This window comes from Camelus ferus, chromosome 6 (assembly GCF_009834535.1).
Source record: "Camelus ferus isolate YT-003-E chromosome 6, BCGSAC_Cfer_1.0, whole genome shotgun sequence".
Classification (NCBI taxonomy): Eukaryota; Metazoa; Chordata; class Mammalia; order Artiodactyla; family Camelidae; genus Camelus; species Camelus ferus.
Window position 1 is genome coordinate 31,266,433 of NC_045701.1, and position 17,642 is coordinate 31,284,074.

The 17,642-nt window shown below is 40.5% G+C and overlaps 1 protein-coding gene and 2 gene segments (V, D, J or C); all 3 read left to right on the top strand.

Annotated features, from left to right (window-relative positions):
* Window positions 1-17,642, top strand: part of LOC102522090 (T cell receptor delta constant) — a 258,099-nt gene that overhangs the window by 74,268 nt on the left and 166,189 nt on the right. The gene's annotated exons all lie outside the window — the stretch shown is intronic.
* LOC102522345 overlaps window positions 467-17,642 on the top strand; it is a 268,545-nt gene continuing 251,369 nt past the window's right edge. Inside the window, 2 exon segments of the C gene segment in view lie at window positions 467-515; window positions 752-1,048. Of these exon segments, the coding sequence occupies window positions 467-515; window positions 752-1,048 (346 nt within the window).
* LOC116664182 lies at window positions 14,539-15,136 on the top strand. The segment is given in 2 exon segments: window positions 14,539-14,581; window positions 14,750-15,136. Coding segments are annotated over 2 exon segments (414 nt in total).

Genomic DNA, 17,642 nt, shown 5'->3' on the forward strand with positions numbered 1-17,642 from the left:
TCTTTCTTTTGAGAAATTATAAAAATACAAAAAATTGAATACATTAATATAACAAGTACATTCTTATCACCCATAATTAATTGTTTATGTTTATCATATTTGCTTTGTCACTTTAATTTTTTTTAAATGCCAAGAAAAATTACAGTTTGCCACTGTTGCAAATAAAACCCTGTCACTTCTGCCTAGGTTCCCAGGTCGCCATTCTTCCAGCTCCCTCTTCTCTTTATTGTCATTCGAGAATTTTAAAACTCGGAAAATAGTTTTCACTTTCATTTGAAATTATAATCAATGGCCTATTTTCTGAAGCGAGACCAAAAAGCACTGGGAAAACTTTCCTCGGTGAGACATCGTCCCCCACCCCCTGTCATACCACTTCCTGCTCGGAAGCTCAAGTGTCACTGAGCACAGTGGGGAGCCCAGATCAGAGTGAGAGAGACGTCTCAGTCTGCAGGGGACAGCTGTCAGCATGACACCTGTCAGCTTGCTGTGGGCAGCTCTGCTCTCCACCTGTCTCGGTAAGGAAGGTGTAGGTCTTTATTTACAATGTTGTCTAATGGGGCTGTGAAACATGGAAGGTGAATAGCACGGGAACTGCACTGCCTCACAGAGCCCAGCTGAAAGCTGACATACCTGCCTGGAGTCGGGATGAAGCAGAAGAAAGGTGGGTGGGGATGGGAACCAGCCTGGGAGCCAGCCTGCTTTCTCTCTCCTGTGACACCCAGCATGGTCCCTTCTCTCTTCTTCCCCACAGGAGCCAGCGTGGCCCAGATGGTCACTCAGCCTCAGCCAGAAGTGTCTGTGCGCGAGGCACAGACTGCCACCCTGGACTGTACGTATAACACGGTTCAGAGTGACTACTATTTGTTCTGGTACAAGCAGCCTCCCAGCGGGGAGATGATTTTCATTATTCACCAAGAAGCTTATAAGCAACAGAATGCAACAGCTAATCGCTACTCTGTGAACTTCCAGAAAGCAGCCAAATCCTTCAGTCTCAGGATCTCAGACTCCCAGCTGGAGGATGCTGCGATGTATTTTTGCGCTTACACTGGCCCACAGTGAGATGAGCAACGGGGAGAGGCTTACAGAAACCTCAGGCCTCAGCGTCTGTGCAGAGATCAGGGGCGAAGTAGTTGTGGTAAGAGGAACATAGAAAATCATGGACTTCTCTGGAGAAAAAAAAATACTACTCTTTTTCCTACAGAAAACACAGAAAGGGTGTCTATAAGCTGGTTTTCTCAAAATAGTAATAAAAATAATGGATTACGTAATGCTTTATAGTTTTGTAGAGTGCATTCACATGGATTTATTTAACTCTCACAATCTTGAGTGTTATACAGGACAGATATTCTAAATGTCACAGCTATCCAGGGACTCTCATAGCTTGAGTTAATGCTGTATTCTCCATCTGCATGTCCCCAGATCGTATCAAAGACAACATATCCAAAATTGAATTTCTTATCCTCCCCTCAAATCTTATTTTTTATTTTTCCCTCCTCAGCCTTGCTCAGGATTCAGGTGCACAATAAAAATCTGCTCTTTCTGGGTTTGGAGAATTTCTCCACTCTCTACCTCCCAACGTAGGCTGTCTGATGTTTTGTGTATGTGCGTCTAATTCCAAAACAGTGTGAAAAACTACATCACGCTTATCGCATTGCTTCCCAATTGATCTATCTGTCATTCTTCCTAATTTTCACCTAATTTCACACTGTATTTCTTAAATTTCCTTAATAGACCATTAGTCTGACCTAGGAAGATGAGAAAAGAGAACAAATGACTGTCAAGTAAGATTCCATGTGCTGCTAATACTCATTGACAAATACAAAATAGTTCATTAATTTTTAACTAACAAAAAAGTTAACTTCTGGCTTGCTATCATGAGGCAGCCTGGGAGGAGGTGAGCCATGTAGAAGAATCAAGTCTGAAGGTGACACCAAGCAGCTGCCATCACCATAGTCACATCCCCTGAGATGTGGGGGATGTCTGGACCCGGAAAGGATTCTATCTTGCTTATGCTAACGGGAAAAAAATAATAAAATGGAAAAAATATTGCCAATGTTTCTTTCTATGTCCATAATTCCCCTGGTACATAGCTTTTGCTGTTAAGACCCCTCACGGAGCATTTTCATTCCATCTGCCTCCTTTGAGTAAGTGATATATTGGCTGAAATGGTTGAGTCTGATGAATGGGTTCCAGAGCTGAGGTGGGAGGTATGTTTAGAATGAGTGATGGGACTTACTGGAGTTGGAAGAAGCCAAGAGGAGTCAAAGCCAGCTTGCTAAAGAATGACTGAAAGTGAGCATTCACGGAAATGCCATTTCACCCTTTAGTTATCAGCACTGGCTCGCGGCTTGTGTACTCAGACTGAAATGGAACCGGAGCTCAGGAATGCAGAGGTCTTTTTGGAGATCCTGTGGCTTTTCCACAGCCTTCCCCGAGAGCTCCTCTGCTACCTGCCTTAGACCCATGGCCTCATAGCGAAGGGCCCCCTTCTTAGTCCCCTTGAACAATGTGGAGCCATGTGGAACTCTCCCCTTCCCTTTCACAAGCTGCAGCCTAAGGGCAAGTCATGCCACCTCTGTTTGCCAAATCCCATCCTCTCCCACCACGCCCTCTGAACATACCCCTTCTGGCCTCAGTCCCTAGAAGACCACGCCCCAGCCCAGGCTCAGCACCCCAGGCTCTTGCTTGTCTGGAAAAGTGGGTCAGACAACAAACTCAATGAAGGTATCCTCTCACACAAGTCAGATAGCTCTGGGCCGTTCAAGCTTTACCTTCTCTTATGCCCCTCAGGTCCACATAGTCACCAGGACTTAATAGATTCAGACTAGTTATCAACCTTCATATTAAAGCTTTCTTCTTTCTATCCTTGCTTCTAGTGCCTTCATTTAGCTCCTCTCATTTGAACTAATAGACAGTCAGCTATCTCTAGTCTCTCTGTCCTCGACCAAGCCCCCATTGCTTCGTACAGCCATCCCAGTGACCTTCCTACAATAAACATAAGACCGTGTTCATTCCCACTTCAGTAAGACCCATTTCCCACAGAAGGGACCTGTGATTATTCAGAATGCAAGTCCATCAAAGAGACCACTCCTGTGTCCCCAGCACCTTCCATGTCTGACAGGGGGAACAATCGAGAACTGTCTACCACTCAGATTAATCAATCCCCTGCTTAGCAATTCAGCCTCATTGTTACCACAGTCCTATTTCCCACCCTCCGCCCCACTGTCCGCTCTGGTCATCTCAGCCCATGAGATTGTTTCCTGCCTCTGTGCCTTTGCCAACCCTGGTCCCTTGGTGTGGGATGCCCACCCCCTCAGCCACTTCACTATTGTTCAAGATGTTCCCAAGTTTCCCCTCTTCTCTGAATCCTTGTCCTGAACTTCTTGCGCAGGTAACGCTAACTACTTCGTTTTAACCCCTAACTGAAGCTCTAAACAGATTTCTAATGTAGCAAACTTTACATTTTATGGAACATATAAGTAGGTTTTACTGTATCCTTGCTAAAATGCAAGCTTCGCTTGTCAGGGGCTGAATTTTATTCATTTCAATAGTAACCGTGCCTACAATATTTCTAAACTCACAGATACGATTTGTTTTAATTTGGCCAGTGTTATAGTGCTAGTTTTTTTTTAACTGACTTACAGTTGATGTACAATGTAAGTTTCAGGTATACAACATAGTGACTCACAATTTTTAAGAGTTATATTCCATTTATAGTTATTACAAAATATTGGTTATATTCACAGATAGGATTTAAAAAAAATTTTTGAATGGAGTTAATTGATGGCATTTTTCTCACTAAACATGATAAAATAAAAAATTGGTAACTTCTTTACAGTGCCATCTCCTCTATAGCTGTGTTAACAAGGGATTCTGAACTAAGCCAGAGGAAACAGACTACACAGTATGCAGAAAATTAATAGTAATGACAATGCTATATTGATAATGATAGTAGTAGCTAACACGTATTGAGTATGTATATGTGCCCCACATTCTGATAGGTGCATAACATGTATTATTTTATTTGATTCAATGAATCAATTCAAGGGGATGAATGAGTGGATGGATTGACAAATGAGTGACATAGAAAAAAGGGAGATTTATATAACAGAGTAGCAAATTTATATGATGCTTAGATGCATAGAGACAGACACACAAAGAAAAAAATTCTCTAATGAACTTTCCCATCAGCCTTCCCATCCACCAAGTTGTTATGAAACTTAAACATTGAAACTTGCAATTAACAATATCTCAGTTTCTTCAGGCTTAAAGAGTTCCTTTCAGATTTCAATATTTTAAAATTCAGTCCATTTAAATTTCAGCTCCACATTAAGGCTGATCTAAAGTCTCTTGGAAGACTCAGTCTGTTTAGATGCTTTGTTTGGAGTTCTACCACCTTATCATCCCCTTCCCCAGGATGGCATCTGGGTAATAAGAGGAAGTAATTGAGTGTCAGCTGTGGGAGAAAAAAAGCCTTAAATCCATGCACTGCCCTCCTTTAGTCTTTAGTCTGTGTAGCTGAGGGGCCAGTCTGGTCTGCTGTCTGGATGGGTAACTAGTTAGGCATGGGTTATCCAACCTGGACTTTTGAGAAGTGCTCCACTCTCCAATATTCCTGTGTTCCCAAACTTATCTAAATGTTTCTAACCTATCCTCACCCCATGAGTTATCTGCCTTTCACGGGGGAGGGAAAGGACAAGGGTCCTGACATCTGATTTCCTAATTCCGCCTCCATCTTCCTTTTCCCTCTATCAGTCTCCCAAACCAATAAAGCTGACCTTTCCATCTGACCTGCATCTTCCTGCCAGACTTCCCGTACATTAAAACTCTACTATCAAGTCTAACAGGCCTTACTTAGAATGAAGGATCTGATGAAATAATCTAGAAGAAAAGATTATCTTTAAACAAACCTGTCTTCCAAGCCAATTCTCTTGCTGAGAAGTCAAAAATCCAAATTTAGTTGTTAGAACTGAATACGAATTCTTTCTATTTTCATTCCTTTCATAATAATCTAGTCTCCCCTCCCCACTCAAAACAGAAAGAATACACATAAGGTTATACACCTGGAAGTGGAAAAGAAAAAATATTAACATGTTTTAAAAATATAGTCCCAATTACATAGAGAGAGAGGAGACAATTTACATGCCCAAGAGTACAACACGGGGAAATTCTGTGGATATTTTCAAAGACAAAAAGACTTTTAAAAGTGTAAGAAATCAAGGGAATGAAAGATAAGTCACAGACTGGGGGAAAATATTTGCAAAACACATATCTAATAGAATACTGGTATCCAAAATGTTAAAAGAATTCTTAAACTCAACAATAAGAAAATAAAAATCCCAATTAAAAAAATGGCCAAAAGATATAAACAAACACCTTACCAAAGAAGATATACAGATGGCAAATAAGCATATGAAAGCATCATATATAATTAGGGAATTGCAAATAAAATCAAGAGCGAGATGCCACTTACACACCTATTAGAATAAGTAAAATCCAAAATACTGACAACACCAAATGCTAGTGAGAATGTGGAGGAACAGAAACTCTCATTTATTGCTGGTGGCAATGGGAATGGTACAGCCATTTTGGAAAACAGTTTGGCAGTTTCAAACAACACTAAACATAATTTTATCATATGACTCAGCAATAGAGCACCTTGATATTTACCCAAATGAGCTGAAAATTACATTCCTGCACACAATGTTTAAGCAGTTTTATTTGCATTTGCTAAAACTTGGAAGCAACCAAAAAACAAACAATCCAATTAAAAATGGACAGAGGAACTGAATAGACATTTTTCCAAAGAAGATCCACAGATGGCCAAAAGGTGCATGAAAAGGTGTTCAACACCACCAATCATTTAGGATGTACAAATCAAAACCACAATGAGCTATCACCTCACACCTGTTAGAATGGCTATCATAAAAAAGACAAGACATAAATGTTGATAAGGATGTGGAGAAAGGGAATCCCTTATGCACTGTTGGTAGGAATATAAATTGGTGCAGCCACTATGGAAAAGAGCATGGCAATTTTTCAAAAAATTAAAAACATAACTACCAACCGACAGAGTAATCCGACTTCTAGTATATATCCAAACAAAATGAAAGCAGGATATCAAAGAGATATCTACACTCCCATATTCATTGTGGTATTATTCACAATAATAGCCAAGATACGGAAACAAATTAAGTGTCCATTAATGGGTGATTGGATAAAGGAGATGTTGAATGTATGTACAATGGACTATTATTCAGCCACGAGAAAGAAAGAAATCCTGCCATTTGCAACAATATAGATGGACGGGGAGGGCATTGTGCTAAGTGAAATAAGCCAAAGAAAAATACTGCATGGTATCACTTACATATGGAATCTAAAAGGTTAAAAAAAAATTCAAATTCATACAACAGACTGTAGAAAAATGGTCACCGAGCAGTGGGGGAAATAAAGGGAGGTTGGTAAAAGAATATAAAATTTCAGCTATAAGATGTATAAGGTCTGAGGATCTAATGTCAAACATGGTGACTACAGTTGATAATACTGTGTTGTATAATTGACATTTGCTAAGCAAGCAGAACTTAAATGTTCTCACAAATAAAAGAGAGATAAATATGTGAGGTACTGGATGTGTTAATTAACTTGATAAGGTGAATTTTTTTCAGAATGCACATCTATATCAAATCACCACGATTCACATTTTAAACATCTTACAATTTTATGTATCAATGACATCTAAGTAAGGTTAAAAATAGAACTAGTAAAAACTGTATCATAAAATGTAGACACTCAGTAGTGTCTTTATCACAACTGCGTCTTTAAAGGAAAGGCTTAGAGAAAATGGGCGTTCTGGGAGGCACCACTCCTGTCTGTCCCGGTGTTCCGTGACAGAGCCCCGCAGTTTCTGGGGCTTGGCATATCTGAAAAAGCACATTGGTCGCTGAAACTAAACTAACACCAAATCAGGAAAACACAGTCCAGGTGGATTTGGGTGAGAGGCCCAGGAAAAAGAAAGAACTACGCTGAGGAAACTGAGAACTCACTGGATTTTATAAGCTGATGCAAACCTTGGGGTTTCACAGCTGAATTTAGGAAGTAAGTAGAAGGCACAGTGTCCACAAAACTCTTGATCCACACCCTTGTGGCTTTCAGGACGGGGTTTGGAAATAGCGACTCGCCAGTGTCCATCATTTGTGTCAGTGGTCCTTTCCGGAAGAGGGTAGAGAGCGGGCAGAGGGAGGGCAAGGGGGAGCGGAGGCCTCAGGGCCGGGGACCCTAGGAGATTCCAGGTGCTCTCAGGTACAGTTGAAGCAGGGCGAAAGGCTCTCAGGAGAGAATTTAGGTGTTGCAGCCGCACAAGTTAATCCCTGTGGAGATTTTGCTTCCTGCTAATATGCTTTCCTAACACTGGTAGCCTGCTTTGGTTGTTAACAAAACTGGCAGCCTGGAGCTTTAACACTCTTCCTCCCTTGAGCTCTGTCACACTTCCCTTTGGCAGCTTCATTCTCGCTGTGATACCGGGAACCGGCACTTTCCACTGACTGCATGTACAGCAACAGGGGTCTAAACCTTTTGGCAGAGGGAAAGGCTTCCTGCTTAATGGGGAGGCTGACACAGATAACCTTCTCTACAGTGGTTTGGAATTACATGGTTTGAGAATTTCTTGCACAGAACATCTGCAGTTTTGGAAAGGTGAGTGATGTCAGATCTAAAAGTCTTTTCTTCTGTCTTGCTTCATTCAGATTCAGATTTCAGGGGAAACACTGGAGAAGTTGCATGAATTTCAATGACTGACATTTTGCACCAGTCTGTAGAAGATACAAATTTAAAGAATGGTTAGAGGATTGACCCTAAACGTACGTTGCCAGGAATTCTGCATTGTCATCAAAGCATGTTCGTGTTTGTAGGCCAAGCAGCACACTGGATGGATGATAGTAAGACTTCGGAAAAGTATAAAACCTTCACACATTCTTAGGATGAGTTCTAAAATATTTTACCATTACTTTAAGTGTTTAAATAGTTGTAAACGTTAAAGATTTCACTGTATTATAAATATTGACATTTTCAAATAAAACTCATGTAATAGCTTTTAAATACATGCAATGAAATCTTAATACTGTCAGCTGAAATAAATGCGCAGCCTAAAAGTTGAGAGTTATGTTTTATTTGGCAGGAGGACTCGAGCCAGGATGACAGCCTCTGAGATCGCTCTGAGGGACTGCTCCAAAGAGGTAGGGGAGGAGCTAGGATATACAGGAGCTTTACAACAAAGACCAGGTAGTTGCAACAATAAAATGTTACTTGTTATCTAAAGAAAAACAGGCACCTCAAATTAAAGAATTTAGTGCTTTTCTATGTATGGGAGGCAGCAAATATTTGGGCTCATTGAATTCATTCCTTTGACAAGCTCCTAGCTATTGAGGGCCGGTATCCTGTCCTTTCTTATTCTGAGTCCCCTCAGGGTGCACCATTGTGAGTGGCTGCAGAGGCTGGTCTGCAGGCTGGTCTTCACTGTGGGAGGCGGCAGCAGCGGCTGATGACTTGATGGCTTCAGCATTCTTTGTTTACTGATACAGTTTGCCGTATTTTTTGTTCAAAATACCAAAGTGATTTGATATCCATCAACATCAATTAAAATTCACGAACAAACTCTTCATTAACAATTGAAGATTTCATATCACTCCTTTTTTCCCCTTAAAATCACATTCCCATTCAACTTCTCCTACAGAATTTTATCTATTTTTCTTTAAAAAATACTGATCACCAAAAATGACCTCACCAATCTTATCCTGGTATCTTGGCTAATAATGCCCATTCTGACTCCTCCAGGGCAAGCCAAGAGTACACCTGTCATTAATTCAAAAGCATGGCTTCTCCTCAAAACTCTGCAGGTTTTTCTCCTACCTTCCTAGCCATCCCTACTTTCTTCTTCCTATGAAGACTGTACCTTCTCTACCATTTTCTTGAACTCTGGTGTCCCTAATCCCTCTTCTGCCTTCTGATCTGTAGTTGGTTTTGGACCAAGAGGACCACCTGAAGAGATCGGAGGAAAGAAGGAGCAGGGTGTGCATTCCCTCAGCTCCCTCCCCGTGGGACTGACATAGCCTGACACTGACCTGACATCACAAGGTCAGCTCTTTAAGACACTCTCTCCAAACAGCCTCTCTATCTCCAGTTCCAGTAACCACTCTCTCCCTTCCATGTAAGGCCTGGAGTGATGCTAGCCACAGAATACAGCACTATCCATGCACCCTGCTTGTATAAATAATGCCATACTAAACTCTCCTCAGATCTTATAATGTTTGCACCCATGAGTTTTTCCTGCTAGAATCCTGACTGATTCTGCCTACTTTCAGATCCTAAAATGTGCCTATTTTGACTTTACTTCTTCAGGGAGGACTTTCCCAGTCTCCTTGACTGAATTATCACCGCCTGCTAAGCCTCCTACAGCAGCCTGCACGCTCCTGTCACAACATCCTCCACATTTAGTAGCAGTCGTTGAGTGATTGTTAATGTTACCTCCTCTAATAGACTGCACATTCCACGACATCAGGGACTGAATCTGACTTGCTCATTGATGTAGCCTAAGAGCTCAACCTGGGATCTTGAACACAGTGGATTCTCAGTAGTTATTTGTTGAATTTGTACAAGGATAAGTGAGTGAATGAACGAGTGAGCCTACTTTTATTCAAAACCAATATTGCGTTAGAAAAATATAAAGCAGAATTTGTTGGATATATAAGAATAATTTGATAATATATTAATTATGAGATATTTCATTATCTATTTCCCAGAGACAGAAAGAGACAGATGGAAATGACAATGTCCTCTCTCTACATATATATATATAAGACCATTTACCAAATCATGAGCATGCATTATGACTCAAAGAAGCAACAGGAAAGATTCATAAAAGCCACATTCTCTGGACACAATGTAATAAAGCTAGAAATTAATAATTAAAAGATAGACAATAAATAAGTTGGGAGGGAATTAACCACTTATGAAATTTTAAATAATTTTCAGGTCAAAGAATTAAACGTTAAAAACTGCAGGCTATTAAAAATTAACACTAATGACAGCAGTGCATATAAAAGTCTGGATTTGTTCAAAGCACTATTCATAAGAAAATGTATAGCCTTGAATACACTTATTAATAAAGTAAAGGGTCAAATAAAGGAGCCAAGTTTGCAAAAAATAAAAAATAATGAATCAACAAACTAAAACAAAGAAGGGGCAAATCCAATAATAAAAGTAGGAATTAATCTAAAAGTAAAACAAAGTTAGAAGTTATAAATAAAGCCAAGAGTTCTAGAAATATGTTAAGAAAAAAGAGAGTAAACCCAAATACACAACATCAAGAATGAGAAAGGTAATAAGAAAAAAAACAAAGAAAAAAACCACAAACACACATTAATATGAATGAGAAAGACGCTACCACTCCTTTTAAGGAAGGAATTTTTTTAAATCATCAGTTAACACTTTGTGTATTGATGAAATGGATGGTTTTTAGAAATATACAGTCTTTTCATTTGAACTTCTAAAGTTTGTAAAACTTTTACACTGTTTTATAATCCCAAAGTCTGTAGCAAATCATCAGGAAAAGAAATCCTGAATTCTGCCTCTTCCGCTTTCCCCGTGTACCCAGCACACAAATACTACTCATATACCAAGTACCATGTCTCAACTCTCCTGTATTTCCAACTTTCAAAAAATATTTCTCATTCTGACTATTATTGACTGAATTGTGTTGCCCCAAAATTTATATGTTGAAGTCCTAATCTCCAGGACCTCAGACTGTGACTACATTGGATGATGGGGCCTTTAAAACAGTGATAAGTTAAAATGAAGTCATTAGGGTGGGCTGTAATTGAATCTGCTGGTGTCCTTATGGAAGGAGGTGACTGGGACACAGAGAGATCTGAGGGTGCCCAGGCACAGAGGAAAGGCCACGTGAGGACACAATGAGAAGACGGCCTCCTACAAGCCCAGGAATGAGGGTTGAGTAGAAACCAAACCTGCCGACACCTTGACCTTGGACTTCTGGCCTTCAGAACTGGGAGAAATAAATTTCTGTTGTATAAGACACCCAGTCTGTGTTATGGAAGCCCTACTTTTACTTTTAGGTTACATTTAACAGACAAATACACCAACCATGTGCCAATTACTACACTAGACACTGGCAAATCAGGATTAAGAGAAAGTCCGTGTTTAAAGCCCCTGTTTTCAGGGAGCAGAATAAACATATGTGCACACTGACAATAATTCTGTGTGGTACATGCGATAATGCCTAGTAATAGCTCTCATTTATTTTCTGCTCTGTGTCAAGCACTTTCCATTTATCTAAAATTCTGTCCTTGATCTCCAGCTGTCACTTGGCCATTTTCGCTTTATATACCACTATTACCTCAATTTCAAAACACTTTCCCAATTCAGATCCCTCTCTAGACTTCCCACTTTCGAGAAATATCACATGCTTCCTCTATTCAGGCTTGAAACTGTAGAGTTTATACTCAGGCACCAGTTCTTGTGAGTTTTTCCTTTAAGTGCTCTCAGATTCACCCTTTTAGGGGAGGGGAGCTTATAATATTATATTACTAAATATCTTTAATTTTCTCAAATGACATGTACTATTTAAAAAGCATTTATAGCCCACTACCCAAAATTTCTGACCATCTCCCTAATTCAAAACTTTTCTTGCATTTACAGTTATATTCTCAGATATACTATTATTCTGTGAGTTAAGTCTGACAAGGGAACCCAATTTCATATTTGAAATTATATGCTGCATTAAATTCCTTTAGATTCTTTGATTCTCTGGTTTATAGGTTAAGAGTTCATCACTTTAATATTCCATAGAATTGTAGGGTTTTCTTTTGTAGTGGGGTAAGTGTTTCTTTTTTTTAAATTGAAGTCTAGTTGATTTACAATGTTGTGTTAGTTTCAGGTATACAGCAAAGTAATTCAGTTTTATATATATATATATATATGAAACATACATTTTATATGTGTATATATATATGATCAGATTCATCCTTTACTTAGCACTCCCACGACTACAGCCTTATAATGAATTCTTTTGATTCCTCTCTGTTCCTCTCACCAAGCTGAAAGGAATGTTCCCCTCGCTCTCCATCACTGAAGTCTCTTTCTTGCCCTTCTTCCCTATTCCACCAACTGCCAACCATCCAAAAAGAACTGCTACCCTTTCTTTCTAGAATCTTTTCATCGTATCACTCCACTGTGCAAATCCCATAATAGTTTCATTTTTTCACAAAGATAAGCCCCTTTGACTAGCTTTTAGTGACCTCCATAACCTGCTCATTTTACCCATTCACCCTCATTCTCAGAGGCTATTCCCAACCTATGTTTTCTACGTTAGCCAGGCCATCTTTACACTTCCTCACAAACACATCATCCTCACTCTTACCTCTATAGATTTCCTCTGTCTGTCTAAACATTATATATTCCTCAGGTCTCAACACCTCCAGAGAGGCTGCACCAAGTTCCTGCAGCCTTCTATAATGTCTTTCCCTCTTCTGTATTTAAGTAGAGCCTCTACCCCAACTCCCAGAAAGCACCCTTTTCACTATTAACTTTTGCTCAATGCATGTTATTTTCATCTTCCTAACTAACTTACAGCTCCATTGAGACCACGACCACATCTTGTGAAACTGCATAATACTCCCATCCCATCATTTGTTACGTTACTTGATACTAAGTGGATGCTTGGTAGATACTTTTGACTGTAATATCTTTTATTTCTTCCAATGTATTTTTCCCCAAGCACTCTCTTCAAGGAGAAAAATCAGTGTTGAACAATTCTATCAGTTATGGAGCGTTTATGCAGGAAAGGGACTTTGAATGGGACCTTGCTTGAAACGTGGATCAAGTTTAGGGTTTTTAAAGATAGAGCTGTTATACATAAAAAGCTGTCCCACATTGACTGCAGTGAGCATAATGGGTGAAAATTTACTGCCCCTAAATTCTAAATAGAAGCTCGTTACACACACACACACACACACAGAAAAGTACAGAACTTGGCATTAGCCCAGCAGTTCGACAGTTGGATTAAATCCCACCCCATCCCATACGAGCTGCAAAATCTTAAGCATATCTTTTAACCCTTGTAAGACCCAGTTTATTCTGTAAAATACAGATGTTTTGTTTTTTTTCCACAACTTTGTGTAAGAGGTATTTGAGAACCTAGAGAAGCTGTGATGGCGTTCTTCAAGAGTTAACATGAAGCGGGGAGGGTATAGCTCAGTGATAGAGCACATGCTTAGCACGCACCAGGTCCTGGGTTCAATCCCCAGTACCTTCATTAAAATAAATTAATTAATAAATAAACCTAGTTACCTCCCCCCAAAACAAAAACAAACAAAAGACAAAAATATAAGTTAAATATTAAAAACAAAAAATTTTTGGAAGAGTTTTACCGTGATATAGAAAAAAGTACACTGCTTGTAAGAAGGTAGGCTGATTCACAAACTAACCCAGGTCATCAGAAGCAGCTACTCATGTTTAGGGGAGTCCTAAAGAAATAAAACCTTCCCGTCCCTCCCAATCTCCCCCACCAATAGTCCACGCGGTTGAGACAACATGATTGTGCTGGCCATCTACTGTTTTGTCCACTCAGAACAACTCCCTTGTGGTAAAAGATAAACTCTAACCACATGGTCTGAATGGAGGCTGCCATCTTCCCTACATAGCCACCACCTCAGATACACCTGAGTGACCCAGAGGTGGACGCCTGGCCCCGTTGAGCCAATCAGATCACGTACACTCTGCTGCCGTCACAAACAGACCCCCTGGAGAAAAGCCTCAGGCTAAGGTGAACAAAGGTCTACCCCAGAATTTTTAAATTTGGGATGGGAAAGAGGGATTCTTGGTCTTCTTTGGTGGCTACACCGTGAGATGAACTCCAGCTCGAAAATGTTTCCATTCATGTCTCCTGATTCGTGGTCTAAATGCTTAAAGCTGAGGTACAGAGAGGAATGAATGAGAGCAGAATCCTTGAAGGACTCAGTTCCCTGGCACCCTGGATACCTGAAGCCCATATGTATTTCTGTATTTGCCTAGGTTATGGGAACCAATGTATTTCTCCTCTTGCCTAAGCGTACTTGAATTACATTTCTGTCACTTGACCAATATCCTGACTAAGTGAATGAGATTTTTAAGGATGAATTTGCTAAGAAATTTTTGGAAACACCTTGTTGGCTTACAAGAAGCAAATTCTTGTTCACATAATTTTGTGGGTTACTTTCTCAGTAATTTCTCTAAGTAACCTGAAGAGGGCACTATTTCCATTCACAAAAACACAAAACCAAAAAAAACAACTTCTGTCCAAAGTTGTTTTGTTTTTTTTTAACAAAAGGGAGTAACTGAGTGAATTACATAAGGTGCTTCTCACTGGTTGGAACATCTATTGAAATGGTGTTTCTGTAGAAAAAGAAAGAGCTACCGTATTTGGAGAACCTCGCCAGCTTTCAAGGTACCTACATCTCAGTCTTCAGTGAACTGGAGTAAAGAAAAAAAATGAAGAAGCTACTAGCAGTGATTTTGTGGCTTCAACTAGACTGTGAGTTGGGGGTTTATTGGAAAGGGTACCATGGGGGAAAGGAACTGTCATCCAATGTCCAGGGGTGGAGACAAGATTCAGTGTGACCCATCTGAGGTTCCCTGGGGAGGAACTGGAGTACAGAAATAACCAGTCAGCTCCTCCTTCTGGAATGTTCTCTTTGGACAGGGCTAAATGCAGAGGTGAACGTGGAGCAAAGCCTGCCATCCCTGAGCATCCAGGAGGGAGAAGACTGTACCGTCTACTGCAATTATTCAAGCGGTACTTCAGACTGACTGCACTGGTACAGACAGGATCTGGGGAAAAGCCTGGAATTTCTGTTTTTATTGGCAAGTGGAGCAGTGAAGCAGGAGGGACAATTAACAGCCTCACTTGATACCAAAGCCCGTCGCAGCACACTGCACATCACAGCCTCCCAGCCAAGCTTCTCTGCCACCTACTTCTGTGCGCTGGATGCACAGTGTTCTCCTGATGCTTTCAGTCTGTACCCAAACCTGCAGCTGCGGCTCCAGCCCCCCTGTGGCGGGGACTGCAGTTAGGAGGCTCTGTTCACTGACTCTGCATCTCCTGCAAGAAAAATTCTGAAATGAATAAGGAAAAATGGTGCTTTAACTTTTATTTTCTTTACCGTGGAAATTTTCTTAAAAGGAAAATGGATTTGGGGGAAAACCACGTCGTACACATGTCTTTTCTGAAAATATGAAGTCTCATGGTCAAAGTGCATTAGTCTACCATCACAGAGCAATTTTACATTTAGTGCGACTGTCACAAATAATGCCTGTGAAATATGGAGCCATGATTTGTTTTATACGTGAATGTAACATATAGCATTTACCAATGGAGGGGAAAGGAGAATAAATTCTTTGTAACCTAATATTCTAAGAGAGGCTCCTTACGTGGTTTTTCCTGCTAAAATACTGACTGCAGTATTCGGGTGATACCCAAGTGATCTAGATAGGGATTCATCACAATGTATGGAGAGATTTTTACTGTAGGACCTTAAAAGAAAATTAAAAGGCTAATTGAAAAGACCTGCACCTAAATGAAAACATCATGCATATGCGTGGTCTACAAACCCAGGAGACATACAAATACTCTTATGTCTCTTTTATTTTCCCAATAATTGTTAGAGCAACTATCTGCCAAATAAGCAGGAAGTTCATTCTCTCTCTCGAGGCTTCCCCAACAGCCATCCCTGACCCGTCTAAGAATCCGGGAGACTCAGGCAGTTTGGAAAGGGTTGGTCCAGTTTCCACACCCAGTCAGGTGACCTCTCAGTCACCTCCCGCCTTGTTTCTGGCTGATGCCCTGTCTCCCCTCAGGTGTGAGAGGGAATGCTGGACTCCTGCGATCCCCGCCCCTGAAGCCTGTCCCTACTCCAGCATCAGCTTGGTCAGAGATGCCTCAGGCTTGGGCTTCCTAAGGTTGCAGAACACTGGGTCATCTCTTTCATAGATACACACCCACCACCCGAGCCCGGGAAAACTGAAAGATGCTGGGTTCAGAGTGGTTCTGGCATTCACATTGTGGGCCTGCACAACATCCCTTTTTCCATCTTTTGGGACCCATTTCTAAGTGATAATATCTTTGGTTTTGTATGTCTCAGACCCACAGGTCTGATTACACTCACTTTCTCTAGAGTGACAGTATGGTTATGCGCGGACCCTCTTAAGGAAAGATATTCTTAGTAACCCCTGAGGATCCTGAAGACTGTCTCTAACCGAGGCTACCTTCAGTGACTCAAGGCTCACTTAGCCCCCAGATGAGACTCCAAGGGGACCTAAGCCAGTTTTCTAAGAGTGGCCACCCATAATGATTCCACAATATCAATACTTTCTTTTCTAAGGGATGCTTGACTCAGTGAATATACAATGGTTCTCTCAGATTTTTTTTACTGAATAATAGAACTAACCCAAACTTTATCACTAGTGGACACCCTGTATGCTTTTGTAAAACAATTTAATACAGTGAAATAAAACTACATAGTAAGTTCTAATCTCCTGGCTATGCCATTAGTGAAAAGATTTAGTTTAATGGCAAAGAAAGAAGTATCTACTCTGATACAGCCTAGGTCCTGCTGCCCCTCTACCTGTCCTGCAACATTCTTGTCCCAAAACAGTTTGCAATAGGAGGTCACTCCCTGGTTCAAGGATCCTTATGAAATTCCAAAATGTTTCTGGTGTTTGCTTATACACTTTCTCAGAGTCATTATATCAATTCTTTACTGTTTTAGGGGCTTTGCTTCCCTCTAATTACTCTGCAAAACAAGCCCGTGCCCACGTTTATTACCCCCCCAGAAACAGTGGCGCTATTCCACCGTCTGCTCCTTCCTCTGCCAGCAGAGCGTGTCCTGAGTCTGATGGCCTGCTCCGTTCCTCTTCCCTGTCGGGCAATGCTTATTAGTGGGCTGAGTTAGTTACGAATGGAAATCCAAGCTCAATCAGATGCATCCACCATACAGGATTATAGATCCTATGACAAGTTTGTAAATATCCTCACAGACCTTGAAAGGTCAGGGATTCTTTTCTCAGCCATTTTATATACGGCAGTATATATGTATCTGTCACCCGCAATTTATTTTCTTCATCACTCAGGAAAGTATAAGGGGCAAAGTAAGGCTAAAAATAATAAAAATAGAGATTGATTTATACTGGACATTTAATTTGAAATTACAGTCCTTGGATTAAAGTATTAAGATGGTGTTCCAACACAGCAGGGCTACTGGTCCAAAGACAACAGCAGTACCAACTTTCTGCTCTTTCCTTGTATTTTCCTATTTGAAATTCACAGCCAAAGAATATGATTTTGTGTATGTGAATGAGGAGACACAGAGTGGCAGACCCAGCTTACTGACTGGGTGGATAGGGGAAAATGTGCTACAAAAGAGGGAACATTTGACCAAAAATATCTTTGTCATCCTAAATTCATAAATGTGAAAGCTTAATAAATGACATGGTGGCATCAACCATGCTGTGAGTTGCAGAGATCCTGACGTGATTCCCACTCAGCTCAGGAACCTTACAGATACCGTGAGAAATAAAGAAAGTCAGGGATTGATGCA